At 41.3% G+C, this 16294-nt stretch overlaps 1 protein-coding gene across 2 annotated transcripts in view; it reads left to right on the top strand.

Annotated features, from left to right (window-relative positions):
- Positions 1-16294, top strand: part of LRPPRC (leucine rich pentatricopeptide repeat containing) — a 346459-nt gene that overhangs the window by 288571 nt on the left and 41594 nt on the right. For both annotated transcript variants that reach the window (XM_030195798.1, XM_030195797.1), the window contains exons 31-32: positions 12447-12535; positions 14676-14880. In XM_030195798.1, the coding sequence (XP_030051658.1) occupies positions 12447-12535; positions 14676-14880 (294 nt within the window). The remainder of the gene's footprint in view (positions 1-12446; positions 12536-14675; positions 14881-16294) is intronic.

Raw genomic sequence — 16294 nt, 5'->3', positions numbered from 1 at the left:
CAACACGGCCACTGGCGGTAGTCCCATCCTGAGCGTGTGCCATTTACATTTCGATAACCCGGCGGTAATCAGGTTAGCGCGGGAGCCCTTATCGCCACCTCAGTGGGTGACGGCAAGGGCTCTCCATCGCATGGCCATGCGGTAAGAGTTGCCTTTACCGCATGGCCATGTATGCCTGGGGTCTTTTTACCCGCAGGGGTAAAAAGGGCTCTGGTGCTCGGGAAAAATGGCCCCCCACCACCAGCGCAGGGCCCTTTTTCCCGCAGCTTAGTAAAAGGACCCTTTAAGTTATGTTTTTATGAGTCGGACTGCTCTGCATATTTTGGTCACCAATAAACCCTATTTTGGGGCATTGAAGGCCAGATTTAAGGACTGCTTGTACAAATAAATCGAACCCAGTTCCCCAGGACCAAGGTCCACCACACTAACCACTAGGCCACTCCTCCACTAGCAACATCCCATGTAGAAGCCTGCCCTTGCAGCCGCGCAGGCTTCTGTTTCTGTGAGTCACAGAAACAGAAGCCTGCGCAAGGGCAGGCTTCTACATGGGATGTTGCTAGTGGAATAGCAACATTAACATTCCATGTAGAATCTCAAATAGTAGCAACAGAATCTCAATAGTAGCAACATTCCATCTAGAATCTCCAATAGTAGCAACATTCCATCTAGAATCTCAAATAGGGAAAGGGAACTGGGACTTGATGATATGCTGCCTTTCTGTGGGGTTTACATAGTATATAAAGGTACTTATTTGTACCTGGGGCAATGGAGGGTTAAGTGACTTGCCCAGAGTCACAAGGAGCTGCCTGTGCCTGAAGTGGGAATCGAACCCAGTTCCCCAGGACCAAAGTCCACCACACTAACCACTAGGCCACTCCTCCACTAGCAACATTCCATGTAGAAGCTTGTACAAATAAAAGGCTTTAATTGCTCCTGTTGTGGAGAAGGGATGGCCAACCTTTATAGCTAGAGGGCCACATGAATGTCAGGACTATCCCTGGCAGACCACAACATTTACATAATGTCAGAACCAGAAATGCACAGAGTTCCATAGACCTTCTGTGATGTTTAAATTAGTAAAAGTTTATCTAAAAACAAAGGAAACAAACTGCTAGAGTGGCTGTTCTGAAAGTATTTGTGAAATACAGTATTTAAAATCATCAGAACTCTGGCTAATGATGTTTTCTGGGTATACTTCCCATGGTCTCGTGGGCTGCATAAAATTCAATGGCGGACCACGGGTTCCCAACCCCTACCTGAGAGGGAGTGGCCTAGTGTTTAGAGTGGTGGACCTTGGTCCTGGGGAACTGGTTTGATTCCCACTGCAGGCACAGGCAGCTCCTTATGACTCTGGGCAAGTACCTGTATATACTATGTAAACCCCACAGAAAGGCAGCATATCAAGTCCCAGTTCCCTTTCCCTATTTGACATTCTACATGGAATGTTGCTACTATTGGAGATTCTAGATGGAATGTTGCTACTATTGAGATTCTGTTGCTACTATTTGAGATTCTACATGGAATGTTAATGTTGCTATTCCACTAGCAACATTCCATGTAGAAGCCTGCCCTTGCAGATCAGCAATGTGGCCGCACAGGCTTCTGTTTCTTTTGCAGGACGTCAGACTCACAGAAACAGAAGCCTGTGCGCTGCAAGGGCAGGCTTCTACATGGAATGTTGCTAGTGGAGGAGTGGCCTAGTGGTTAGTGTGGTGGACTTTGGTCCTGGGGAACTGGGTTCGATTCCCGCTTCAGGCACAGGCGCTCCTTGTGACTCTGGGCAAGTCACTTAACCCTCCATTGCCCCAGGTACAAATAAGTATCTGTATATAATATGTAAGCCGCATTGAGCCTGCTATGAGTGGGAAAGTGCGGGGTACAAATGTAAGAAAAATAAATAAAAATAATAAACAAGACGTGGCTTTTATAAAAACAGAGCATTAGGTGCTTGGGAGGAGGGTTAACTTAGCAGGTAGTGCACGGCCTGTTTGTTTTAAATAATTTGGTTTCCCCTATGATTGCTACACTACAGTGGATATATCAGCCCACTAGGACACTTAGGTCATCTAATTCTAATCTGTTGAAAATTCCATCTTTTATATTGATCAAACTCAAAGAATAAAGATCCTCAATTTTCAAAGTCATAGGTCCCTAAACTATGGAATGAATTACCATCAGTATTAACAGTATTGCGAAATTGTGCAGAGTTCAGACATGACTTAAAAATGTAACACTTTCAACAGGCCTTTGGAGATTAGATTCAGAAGTAATTAGAATGTGTATGATCATAGAACATTAGTGTGATTTAGGGCAGTGATATTATTAAGATGAAAGATATATTTTATGTACCCAAGTTTTGAATATGTGTGATAAGATATGCATTTTTGTTGTTTTGTGATCTTATTATATATGTTGATTTGTTCGCCACCATGTATGTTTTGATTGTGTGGGTAATAAAATTTTAAAAAAATAAATAAATCTGTATTATGCCTATATAGTGTGATATGCAGACAACTCAAAACATCAAAAATATTACAAATTCAGTAGAACAGACCAACACAGCATATTCAATAAAATCAACAAAAACTATTGCTACAGATGTTCAGCAGTACAATTGCAAGTTCAAGGCTCTCTTCTCTCACCTTGAGTGTCTGTGAGCAAGTCACTTATCCTCCTGTGCCATTGTGCGTAGCCCCAAAAAAAAATCCTAACTGACAAAGATTACAATTAATGTTTTGTTTGACATGACTGAAAGAGGAGTTTTCCATATAAGACAAAGAATACACTGCCACGCAAATTAAGAACAATCAACGATCAAGCTTCCTTCCGCAGATCATTGAAGACCCATCTTTTCGAAAAAATTTACGGTAAAGGACCAAAACACATAAAGTCCACACCTACTGTTCACGAATGCACCACACATTCACCTCTGAACTCTCATTCCTGTAAGATCACATCATTCTTACCTTCAATCACAGAAAGATATATATCATATGTTCTTATGCCTTTTTATCGCCCTCTAAGCTCCCATTGTTTCCTTCCAATGTTTCAATGTGTTACATTCCTTAACGACACCTCAATTGTTTCGCATAATTCTGAAAAATGTAATCCATAACCAATCTGTAACAAATTGTATTTCCAATATCTAACCCATATTGTAAGCCACACTGAACCTGCAAAAAGGTGGGAAAATGTTGGGATACAAATGCAATAAATAAATAAATAAAAGTACGCTAATGGATTTAGCACACGCTAAATGCTACGCAGCCCATTCTATTCGTATAAATCCATTAGCACGCCTTGGTAAAGGGACCCCACAGTATGCTAGCAAGCTGATGATGGCTGGATTCAGAATCAACAAGGTTGTCAGGTAAAGGAAGCATGAGGTAGTGATAGCATAGGTTACAGAGTAGCTGAACTGGTACCAGCAGGCTTCAACTGTCCTGAAACTAACCAGACCGTGCTAGTAAGCTAATGGAAGCCAGGGATAGTTCAGCAAGGCCATAAGCGACCTAGGGAGCTGGATGTTTGAGCAACAGCATCGCTAATATGTTACTTCTTATATTACAAAGCTTGGTGATAAGACACGATGGGAGGGAGGGAAGTAAAGGTCTAGTATTAGATATTTGTTTTATGTATATGTTTATTTGACTATTTGATAGACCACATTATCACAATAGCATCGGTGTAGTGTGCAAATAGTAATTGGTAACTGGAAAGATCAATGATGTTACAAACGGAGAGAACAATACCAAGAAAAAGCATAATGAAGCAGATGAGTAGCAGAACAGTACATTTACCAGAAAACAACCTCAATGTCTGTGACTTAGTCAACAAATAGAACACAGTGGGAAGGGTAACAGTACAGTGTTATCAAAGTCTTGTGAAAAGGAGAAGAAGCGTTTAGCATTAGACTTAAGAAGAAAGAGAGAATAAGCTCGAGTAAAGAGTCAAATCTTCAAAGCTGACTTAAACCGGATCTGGATGCCAGAGGGTAGGAACTAAACAACTGAGCTATAGTTTTGAGAAGTGTCAAGTTGTAGTATCCTGAAAGATATGGGAACTTTTATATTCATCTATCCAGGGTAATAGAAAACCAAAGCAGTGGGGGGTGGGTGGGAGAAATCTGACTTGGATAAAGAATGATATCCTGCAAGCTCATAGGCTCTTGTTGCTGGTATCAAGGAGAGTGGATTAGTCTCTTAATCTTTATCTTGCCATTGTCTACTTTATTACTATGATTATTTATTTATTTATTTATTTATTTATTTATTTATTTATTTATTGCATTTGTATCCCACATTTTCCCACCTCTTTGCAGGCTCAATGTGGCTTACAATACATCATGAGTAATGGAAATATATCAGAAAATAGACATTTAGTGTTACAGCAGAATTTTGGGTAACATGATAATGATAGAACATGGTATTAGTATAACAAGCAGTTATTGTAAGACAGTTCTGAATATATGTGATGGAGTTGTGTATATTCACATTGGTTGATTTTTGTTGTATGCCATATTAAAGAGATGGGTCTTCAGTAGTTTGCGGAAGTCCGTTAGTTCGTAGATCGTTTTTAATTTACGCGGCAATGCATTCCGTAACTGTGTGCTCAAGTAGGTAAAGTTTGACGCGTGCATTAGTTTGTATTTTAGACCTTTGCAGTTAGGGAAGTGCAAGTTGAGGAATGTGCGGGATGAACTTTTGGCATTCCTGGGTGGTAGGTCTATCAGGTCTGACATGTAGGCTGGTGCATCTCCATGAGTGATTTTATGGACTAGAGAGCATATTTTGAACGTGATACGTTCTTTAAATGGGAGCCAGTGTAGTTTCTCTCGTAAGGGTTTAGCACTTTCGTATTTTGTCTTACCAAATATGAGTCTGGCTGCAGTGTTTTGGGCTGTCTGAAGTTTCTTGATTATTTGCTCTTTACAGCCGGCGTAGAGTGCCTTACAATAGTCTAGATGACTGAGCACCATAGATTGTATAAGGTTGCGGAAAACTGACCTTGGGAAGAAAGGTCTTACTCTTTTTAATTTCCACATAGAGTGGAACATCTTCTTGGTTGTGTTTTTCACGTGGTTCTCGAGTTTTAGGTGTCGATCAATGGTGACTCCAAGAATTTTTAGGGTGTACGAGATTGGAAGGTTCAAATTTGGTGTGTTTATGGCGGTGAATTTGTTCTTACTATGTTGAGAGGTGAGTATTAGGCATTGGGTTTTATCTGCATTCAGTTTCAGCCGAAATGCATGCTCCCATGAGTGCATGATCTGGAGACTTTGGTTGATATCATTGGAGATTTCCTTTAGATCTTGTTTGAATGGGATGTAGATCGTTACGTCGTCTGCGTATATGTATGGATTGAGGTTTTGGTTTGATAATAGTTTGGCTAAGGGTGTCATCATTAAGTTGAATAGAGTCGGCGAGAGGGGAGATTTATTTATTTATTTATTTATTTATTTGCATTTGTATCCCACATTCCCCCACCTATTTGCAGGAACTCCACATTCAGGTATCCATGTGGCTGAAGTAGACGAATTGGATGTCACTTGGTATGATCGTGTGGTTAGGAATCCCTTGAACCAATTGAGAACGTTGCCTCCTATTCCGAAGTACTCAAGGATATGTAGAAGTATTCCATGATCAACCATGTCAAAAGCGCTTGACATGTCAAATTGTAGAAGTAATATGTTCTCTCCGGTTGCAATCATTTGTTTAAATTTAGTCATGAGAGTAACTAGTACTGTTTCAGTACTATGGTTAGACCGACATCCCGACTGGGAATCGTGGAGTATTGAGAATTTATATAGGTAGTTTGTAAGTTGTTTGGTTACTAACCCTTCTGTTAGTTTGGTTATTAAGGGAATGGATGCTACTGGTCTGTAGTTGGTTAGTTCACTGGCGCTTTTCTTTGCGTCTTTGGGTATTATACCTGCTGCAATTTCAGAGATTTAAGTGCAAGAATTTAGTAATATTTAAATCTTCAATGTGCTGAAATACAGTATTAGGGGAGTGGGGACAGAAAAGTTAGAATAATTTTTTAGTTTTCTTCAACTCTTGCTCTGCCTCTTTAGGAATGTGGGTGTTAACTAGTCCATTTTCTTGCCAAGGGGGCCTGTTTATGATTTTCTCCCGTTTGGTATCTGTGGGAAAGTTCCTTGTAAATACCACCCTAAAGCTGCTGCACTTACTACGTGATTGCTCAAACATTCCGGTGATCTGCTACTCGACTCTGTTAGGGACTGTTCATTCTCCTCAATTAAAAAAAATTTTTAAACCTGCTTTCCCTTGGTTCATTCTACTGCTGCTTGTACTGGTTTTAACCATTGCATGTAAATCAATGTGAAGGGTGGTCCACAAAAGAGCAAAAGAAAAACTAAGGGGGTCTTTTACTAAAGCTTAGCTCAAGTTATCTGCAGCAGGGCCCATAGGATTAAAATGGGCCCTGTTGCAGATAACTCATGCTAAGCTTTAGTGAAAGACCCTCTAAACAAGTTAAACAAAATGGGAGTTAAAACTTAAGAACTTTATTAGTTTACATGTGCCAGAAAATTAATAAAGCAAATTCAGAACGATGGACGATTCTATCACAGTGATAGCTGGCACACAAATTTATTTTAAAAACCTATCTGTGTTTTGTTTACATGCTTGCCTCGGGGTAATAGTAAAACATTCTTTTTACAAAGTTGCTATATTCATATGCCAGGTCTTTTTATAAATTTAGTAATTTATTTTTACTTCAGTTGCATTTCTATACTCCGTTGGAAGATGGTGCTGTTGCACTAGTCGGACATTTGCCATTCTCATATGGAGTGGAATCACGCATAAGTGGAATTTTATTAACCAGTTAATCCCTAATCACAGCACAGCTACAGTGTCAGTATCCCAAAGTTAGGGCTTCTCAGATATTTATTTTTCCACTCTCAGTTCCAATTTTACTGCCTGGGGAAACTGTCATCACCTTCATAAAAGGAGGGAAAATGTGAATGATTTCAGCATAGCATAGATTATACCTTATCATCTATATAAGGACCGGAGGAAGATAGAGGCATATGAGACTGCTTTTTCTTTTTATGCTTCATTTTTCTTTTTGCTGACTCCCTTTCCTGGACCTTTCCTTTGGAGTTTGCAAAGGGTTCCTCTCTTTTATCACTGCTTCCCTTCATGGTGGACAGAGTGGCCAAGGATGTGAACCTTTCAGAAAAATTACATGTTAACATTTAAACCAGTAGTTAAATCTAAATCCGAGCAAAATTGAGGGTTTGCTAATCCAGTTGTTGGTTTTTGCAGGTGATGAATGATCTAACTTTCTTCACCTCCTCCCTCCAGCTATGCATGCTGCTGTTTCATATTTTGTATTTGGTTTCATCAAAAGTGCCTGATTTTCAACATCCTATTGATGTCAAATATGTGAATTTGTTCTGAAGGATTCCCCAGATATTTTCTTATAACTGTACCTTTATGTTTTAAGGAGCTGCACTCTTCACTAGTTGAAATAGGATACACTGCTACATTTTGGCATTTTGCAGGGCTGTCTCACTGGGTGGGCAAACAGGGGCCATCCTCCAGGCTGTTAAACTGGAAGGGGCACCATGTCACCTTTTCAGTTGGTCTGTAAATCTGTGAGCACCTGTGCCTGAAAGGAGATGCTTTTGGCATACCAACGCTTTCCAGTGCACTCTATTTGCAGACCATGTTCAGAGTTTTTTGTTTTGGTTTTTTTAATTAAAAAAAAAAAATCAAGAATTTCAGAATTTTTGATGGCTGAACACAGAAGAAAATTCCTGAAGAAAAGAATTGATCATCAAATACTTACATAACATGAAGGAGAAATTTTCAAATGCTATATAGGACAAGCAGTATAATGTTTTACCAGTTCAGTTGTCTTTATTCTGGCCAGGCCAACCTAGTCCTCTTTTTCCTCATTGTAACGCTGACCCATAGTCCTGCTTTCCATTGGCCAAGTAGGGCTACAACTCTGCATGCGAGCTGGCGGTCCGCTGCGAGGCGAGCTACCGCCTGTCCCGGCCCCTGCCTCTCGGTGCCTCCCCGATGCTCTTGACTGAGTGTCCCGGGGGTCCGAAGCGCATTGTCCCCGTCTCATCTGCCCGCAACCTCGGTGTCATCTTCGACTCCTCCCTCTCCTTCTCTGCGCACATCCAGCAGATAGCCAAGACCTGTCGCTTCTTCCTCTATAACATTAGCAAAATCCGCTCTTTCCTCTCTGAGCACACCACCCGAACTCTCATCCACTCCCTCGTTACCTCTCGCCTTGACTACTGCAACCTACTCCTCACTGGTCTCCCACTTAGCCAACTATCCCCCTTCAGTCCATTCAGAACTCTGCTGCACGTCTTATCTTCCGCCTGAACCGATTCAAGTCACTTCACTGGCTTCCGATCAGATACCGCATACAATTCAAGCTTCTCCTACTCACCTACAAATGCACTCGATCTGCAGCCCCTCCTTACCTCTCAACCCTCATCTCCCCTTACGTTCCTACCCGTAACCTCCGCTCTCAAGACAAATCCCTCCTTTCAGTACCCTTCTCCACCACCGCCAACTCCAGGCTCCGCCCTTTCTGCCTCGCCTCACCCCATGCGTGGAACAAACTCCCCGAGCCCATACGCCAGGCCCCCTCCCTGCCCATCTTCAAATCTCTGCTTAAAGCCCACCTCTTCAATGTCGCCTTCGGCACCTAACCTCTTCACCTCTGCCCAGAAAATCCAGACTGCCCAACTTGACATTTCGTTCTTTAGATTGTAAGCTCCTTTGAGCAGGGACTGTCCTTCTTTGTTTATTTTGTACAGCGCTGCATAACCCTAGTAGCGCTCTAGAAATGTTAAGTAGTAGTAGTAGTAGTAGTAGTATTACATATAGCAGTGATTTAACCAGAGCTGAGATTGTGATGTCATAATGCCTCATTCCACCAATGCCTAAGAGCCAACCTCATCAGTGATGTCACAATGGCTTGATTGTCCAATATTTGTCTCACTCTTGTCTATTAGATTGTAAGCTCTTTGAGCAGGGACTGTCTCTCTTTGTTAAATTGTACAGCGCTGCGTAACCCTAGTAGCGCTCTAGAAATGTTAAGTAGTAGTAGTAGTGCACCAAACTAAACATTGCTCAGCTTGTTGTGAAAACTAAAAAAAAAAGGAGCCAGATGATAACCTTAATTACCAGCTCGACCTGCTTAGTAAGAATGTGACTCCTTATGTAGCTCAAAAGCAACTCTTTCCCCCATCATTTCCCTGCTTAAAATGTCCTTACACATGCATTAGGACATCGCCCACATGTTTCCTTATTGTTAGAAGCTGTCAAATATTTGGCTGTGTAACATGACAGCAGGCAGCGTGCAGCAGCTCCTCATGCTACCACTGTGTGGTATGTCCATCCTGCAGCAGCATTCATGCCACTGTGTAGCCAACCGTTTTGGAACCACCAAATGTACACCATTTTGATAGCTTTTGAACTGGCAGGCGATATGTAAGAAAGAAAGAAAGAAATGTTGCATCTAAGACAATTAAAGAAATTTGCAAAGGAAAATGTGGCATGAAAAATCTTTAGAAACCAGAGGTTTGATCACCTGCTATTTTATTTTGCTCCAGTGCTTTTAGTAAAGGGAAAACATTTTCTCTCACCGTGTGAAACCACCAACATAATTTTCCATGCTTGAAATTCCTCTATATATTCCATGTTAAGTAACTTTATTGTTAGTAAAAGACATGCTTCCCTTTTTCCTTAAATTTTGCATAGGAAAATGAGAGGCTTTTAGTGTAAGTAAGAGACTTGTTTGTCCTAACTGGCTTGCCGTTGTATGTTTGAACTGACCAAGATTACGGTAGCAGTGCCCAGATGAATTGCTGTCCTGACCCCTTTTTTTGTTGGAAATCAGGAGCTTGCTTAGTCTTGCAGACTTAACGTTAAGAGTTTTAAAACAAAAAGTAGTACTAGAATGAGAGATTAGCAGGCTTATTTTCGAAAGAGAAGGGCGCCCATCTTTCGACACAAATCAGGAGATGAGCGTCCTTCTCCCAGGGTCGCCCAAATCGGCATAATCGAAAGCCGATTTTGGGCGTCCTCAACTGCTTTCCGTCGCGGGGACGACCAAAGTTCACGGGGGCGTGTCGGAAGCATAGCGAAGGCAGGACTGGGGTGTGCTTAACACATGGGCGTCCTTGGCCGACAATGGAAAAAAGAAGGGCGTCCCTGACGAACTCTTGACCAACTTTACTTGGTCCTTTTTTTTTTTTTTACGACCAAGCCACAAAAATGTGCTCTAAATGACCAGATGACCACCGGAGGGAAACGGGGATGACCTCCCCTTACTCCCCCAGTGATCACTAACCCCCTCCCACCCTAAAAAAAAAATTTTTTAATATTTTTTCCAGCCTCTATGCCAACTTCAAATATCGTACCCAACTCCATGACAGCAGTATGCAGGTCCCTGGAGCAGTTTTAGTGGGTACTGTTTTAATATTATTTTAATGTTATTTTATATTGTAAACCGTTCTGATTTACCTTTGTAATAAGTGACGGTCTAGTAAATGGATAAACGATACTGCAGTGCACTTCAGGCAGGCGGACCCAGGCCCACCCCCCCTACCTGTTATACTTGTGGTGATAAATGTGAGCCCTCCAAAACGCACCACAAACCCATTGTACCCACATGTAGGTGCCCCCCTTCATCCCTAAGGGCTATGGTAGTGGTGTACATGTGTGGGGAGTGGGTTTTGGGGGTGCTCAGCACACAAGGTAAGGGAGCTGTGCACCTGGGAGCTTCTTCTGAAGTCCACTGCAGTGCCCGCTAGGGTGCCCGGTTGGTGTCCTGGCATGTGAGGGGGACCAGTGCACTATGAATGCTGGCTTCTCCCACGACCAAATGGCTTGGATTTGGTCGTTTCTGAGATGGACATCCTCAGTTTCCATTATCGCCGAAAATCGGGGACGACCATCTCTAAGGTCGACCTAAATTTGGGCGTCCCCGACTGTATTATCAAAGTGAAAGATGGCCGCCCATCTTGTTTCGATAATACGGATTTCCCTGCCCCTTTGCGGGGACGTTCTGTGAGGACGTCCTCAGGAAAACTTGGGCGCCCCATTCGATTATGCCCCTCCACGTCAACCACAGTCGTTAAAACATCTATTTAATCACACTAAAGACTGGAAGATTGAGGGAAATAAATCCCATGTTTATATATAATTTACAGTGTCATACATGAGTTGTTGATTTAAGAGGTTTGACAGATGGGACAAGGTGGGGGAGGGTGGAGTGGAACTGAGCAGTGGCTGCTTATGAAGGGATTAAGAGGATTGTTGGGAAGAGTAAGACAATCCTGAGTCCAGTAACTGAGAGGATAGTGATATTGTGTCCTCTCTGAAGGATTTCCTTGAGATTGAGGAGAATAATTTAACAGTGACCTTGTTTACCTCCCAATCGGCTCAGCTCAGAAGTTTGAGTAGGTAGGCTGCTCAGTTGTGGACCACCAGATGATCAGGGAGACTTCTCTTTGATTGTCGATATGGCAAATGGCGAGGACTCTGTTTCAATTTTGGAAGATTTTTACCATTTGGAAAGGAGCCTTGCAACAGTTATGCCTCGGTTTCATTAGAAATGGAGTGCTTGGCAGATGTTATAATACAGATGTGATTGCTGGGTTACTTTCTTGTTTGATTTGAAAGCATTTCTATGCTTTGTTTCTGAGCAGCAGAACCATGTCATTAAAGCAAAGTTTTCCTTTGGTGCTATTGTATAAAGTTTCATACCGCTGCAAGGGGGGAGAAAAAAATGATATGTGCAATGTAATTTTAATATGACAATGGCAGTAGCATGAAGCATGTTCGTGGGTTTAAAAGCACTGTATGTACATCTGGATGACAGAAATGTGAAAATTAATCAAGCAAATGATATGCTGGTGGTTCACAATATGCTTTAGTTGATATTTAAAATGTACAGAGCTGAAAATAAATCTTTGGGTTATGTTTTTTTCTTATTGCTAGAAGAATAGTTTTACATTTTATAATTATGGTTGAATATTGGAGGGGGCTGGTTTGGGGGGTGGGAAAGCCAAGGAGAAAGTATCTTGCTTGGGATACAATGGAACAATGCAAGGGCATGCAGTTATTTTAGTCATCTAATATGTCAGCATTCATGAATCTGAACCGATTGTTTAAAAATATAAAAAAAATATATAAAAAAAAAAAATCTTGCACTTCATTTCCTTTGTTGCTCGTTTCCAACTTTGTCATCTGTCAGAATGTGGAGAAAAGATTATCCTTCTATAACCATTGACAGAATAACACAAAAGCTGTCTCCAGGTCGATATTTTGCAGCAATATTTTTAACATACGAACAGTAGTTTTTATAATTTCACCTTGGTGCTCAACCATTTATTATCGTATCAGAAGCATGTCAGTAATTCCTTTCTAAATGTCTGCTTCTTTTAGCGCCGAGACCCACATCAAGGGCTTCACATTGAACGATGCTGCCAGCAGCCTCTTCATCATATCGCAAGTTAGGCGGGATTATTTGAAAGGTATGTCACAATGCTTGACCTTTACGTCACATTAATGCCTCTGCAGATTTTTCTTGTAACGCCCTTCGAATACTTGGATAAAGGAGTCCATTTAGCAAATTACCTGCTTATCAAGAGCCTTTTGTGGTAGCAGAGAGACGTAAATTACTGTACATGCATTTATAATACAGCTTGAATATGAATGTACTTGTCATTTGACCACTTAGTCCAGTTTCCATTCCATTTAACACAAGATGGGTTTTCTTAAGATGAATCACAGCTCTTCAGACATGCAAAATTTGTGCTCCAGAAAGAGAGAAAGTACAGGCTTTCAAGTGCGTTAAAATTCACAGCACAAGTCATTTTGCTCTTGAAATTAACATACTTTAGAGCATCTGAAACAATTCCCAGCAGTTGCTTCGTGCATATTGTGTTGGTTGTGTGAGATATCAAACGAGTTAAATTGGGTGTTAAATATGTATGATTGTGCACTAAATGATTATAATATTGATTTTAAAAACTTAATATAATTTTGTAGAGCTTTTTTTTTTTTTCATTTCTATTGTTTTTTCTTTGGGTGGGGGGTTGGGAGGGTGGAAGAGAAAATGGTTCAATTTTAGTTTTGGAATAGAAACAAAGCATTCTTTTAGCACACGATAATAGACAGAGATGTCCTGCCTTCTTATTTCAGCACACACGTTTGTCTCTGCAAACATAGCACTCTTGTATTTCTCAGCGCTCATCTCCTCAGTAATCTGGGGCATCAGGCTGCAGATCATGAAGTTGTTAGGCAGTCAAACAGGAGCTCCATGCCGCTCAGCTGAGGCCCACAACGTGAGTGCTGTTTGCAGGAAGGAAATGCTCTTTCAGCTTGATCATCTGAGACTGTGTTCCCATCAATCAACTTTTGTAGCTTTCTGTTCGTTTTCTGTGATGGAGCAAAATTGTAGATTTTAGATCTGTTAACTTGCCTTTTCCAAATCTGAGCTCGAAGAAGTTATATATTCAGGTACAAGAGCTATTCCCCTGCCCAAACTGGCTTACATTATAACTGCACCCAAAACAATTCAGGATAGTCATTGTCATATCGCAAAATCATAAACAAAATCTAAGCAGTTTACATAGCTAAAATCAAAGGGAAGCAAGGAAATGTAAGACAAAAAAAGACGCAAGAGCATCGATGTGATAAATGGGATTTAAACCCCAGCTTGAAGGGTTTGCACCTCGGTTATCTAACCGTAAGCTGCTCCACAGTTAAGACTTGAGCAGGCTTAGCTCAGTCCTTTCTGTGACATTTGATAAGTCACTTTACTTTCTCAAGTGCAATTTGAATTGTAAGCTTTGTAGGAGCAGGAATGTGGATCCAGCTTTTGTAGTGCAGAGATATAGTAAATAATTTAGAAGTTCTGGAGACAGGATGTGGAGTTGGGTTCTTTTATGGTTTTGATTTTCTTGAGATCTGATTGGTTAAACTTAAGACATGCGTTAAGTATATTCGGAGGAATTCTATAAATTGGTGCCTCAGTTTAGATATACCAATGCCGTGTGCTTAGCGCCAATTCTATAACAGCATCTGGGCGCCAAGATGCTGTTTAGAATACTAGCATATGTCAGTATTGGCGTGCCCATGTTTAGGCATGCCCTCTTACTCCATGTCAATGGCAGGTGTAAGCTGGCATGCCTAAGCGCATGTAATTTATAGTATTGTAAAATGACGCACGGAACTCTGAGACACACCCATGCTCTGCCCCTTTTACACCCCCCCTCCCCTGAATTTGGCACTATGAGGCCCTTTTACAAAGGCACGTCCAAAACTGGCCTTAGGTAGTGTGGACACATGTTTTTGGCATGTCTGGACTCTTATTGTACAGCGGCTGGAAAAAAGGGATTTTTTATTTTTTTTTAAAAGAGCTGGAAAATGAACATGCAGCAAAATGAAAACCAGTGTGTGCCCATTTTCGGCCTGAGACCTTATCACCCACCCGTTGACCTAGCGGTAAGGTCTCACACGCTACCCGGGCGGGAAGCAAACAGCATACGCTCCAAATGCCGTTTTCTGCAGGGTAGGTGCCCTGTAGTAGAAAATAGAACCCCCCCCTATAATTGGCAGTCTGTGTGAGCATTGATTTGCAAACCCAAAATATTTTTTCTTCATGAATAGATGCCATGTCCACTCTGAAGACCATGCTTGTAGAGGACAAGGTGCCAACTCGGCTGGCTGTGACGCGCTTGGTGCAGGCTCTAGCTGTGAAGGGGGACATAGAAGGTATTAATGAAGTGGAGGATATGATGAAAAACCTTGGCCAATCTCTTCAGCTATCACGGATGCTTTTCATCAATAACAGGATTTTGGCTCACATCAGAAAGTAAGTATGCACAAGAGATGTTAATAGACCACCTCTGGATGCCAAACAAACAGATCACCACAATTTTGTTTTTTAAATAAATCATATGGCTTGTTTTGCCAGCTGAGGTTTCAGGCAGACTGTACAGTATATTTACGTCATATGATTTTAGGTGTTTTTGAACTATCAGGTCAATGTTTAGACTCAGCAGTAAGTGTGGGTTTTTTGTTTGTTCTGAAATGCTGATCATGACATTAAAAAAAAGTGTGTTCAGGTGGTGGCACTGAATATGTATAGAAAGCACTCCCTGCCGGTGGCTTTACATATAATGGTAGTATTCAGCCCCTATCCATATAGTTAAGCCGACTTTTACTGCAAAATTAGCGAGAAAATGTTCTCCTACGATGCAGTAAGCAAATGAGATGCAAATTCAAAACGTGCAAAACTTTCACACTTATGAAGGAAATCCTGCCAGGCACATGCATAGAAAGATTCTGTGGTAAGGGTAGCTTTACTATACGCATGTCTGAAGAAAGCAAAAGTGCTGGCACACGTCTGTGCTTGAACTGGAATGTTCTGCGCATAATTTTCTAGCATATAAAATTTTTATGAGGCTAATATTTATGCGCAGAACAATAGCACAGATGTGTGCTGGTACTTTTTGTTTTCTTCGGACACATGCACAGTGAAGCCTCTGTTCCCTCTGCACACAGCTATTACATCTGTTCTGTCTTTTAAAGTTATGGGTATATACGGTCACAAAAAAGAAAACTGTCAGTAAATCCCCAAAACTGGCATAGAAATCCTTTTGACTAACTCTTCTTCGCTGCCATGGACCTAGCGCTGAACTTCTTGTTATATGCAAGTTTAATTCCCCTGTTTGCTTCTGTGCTTTGCGGAGAAATGCCTAAGCTTCATTACCGTTCATTTTAATATGAAGTGCGCCCACGTGTGCTGCGAGAGTTAGCTGCCGCGGTGAGGTCCTTTTTCCGCATTGTGCAGCCAGTAAAGTGCACCCTGAATGCTTGTTAACCAATGCAGTTCTGCCCAAGGTAGGTTTCTGAATCAGACCCTGTGTTGGGGCCATGCAGGTTTTGGAGTGACCATAGAAGCGTGAAGAAGTGCATTCTCAGGTGGCTTAACTGTTGCATTGATCTTGTGGGAGTTGGATTTATTTAAAACATCATCATTAGTCTGCTCTGACTCTGAGCTTTTACTTGCTCACCCCAAAGGTGAATTTTCAGTGTTTTTAAATTATATGCAACCACACTCCTCTATTCAAAAATACAAATTTTATCTCTAAGGTTGTGTTAATATTTTTCAGTTATATTTATCCACTACCCATCCAACAAAGGACTCGAATACAAATCCACCTATGCATCCAGCTTTTCCTACTTAAGCGCACAACTATGGAACACACTGCCAAAAGCAGTAA

This window comes from Microcaecilia unicolor, chromosome 3 (genome assembly GCF_901765095.1).
Source record: "Microcaecilia unicolor chromosome 3, aMicUni1.1, whole genome shotgun sequence".
In the NCBI taxonomy this organism is placed as follows: Eukaryota; Metazoa; Chordata; class Amphibia; order Gymnophiona; family Siphonopidae; genus Microcaecilia; species Microcaecilia unicolor.
This window is presented reverse-complemented; position numbering and strand designations above follow the sequence as displayed.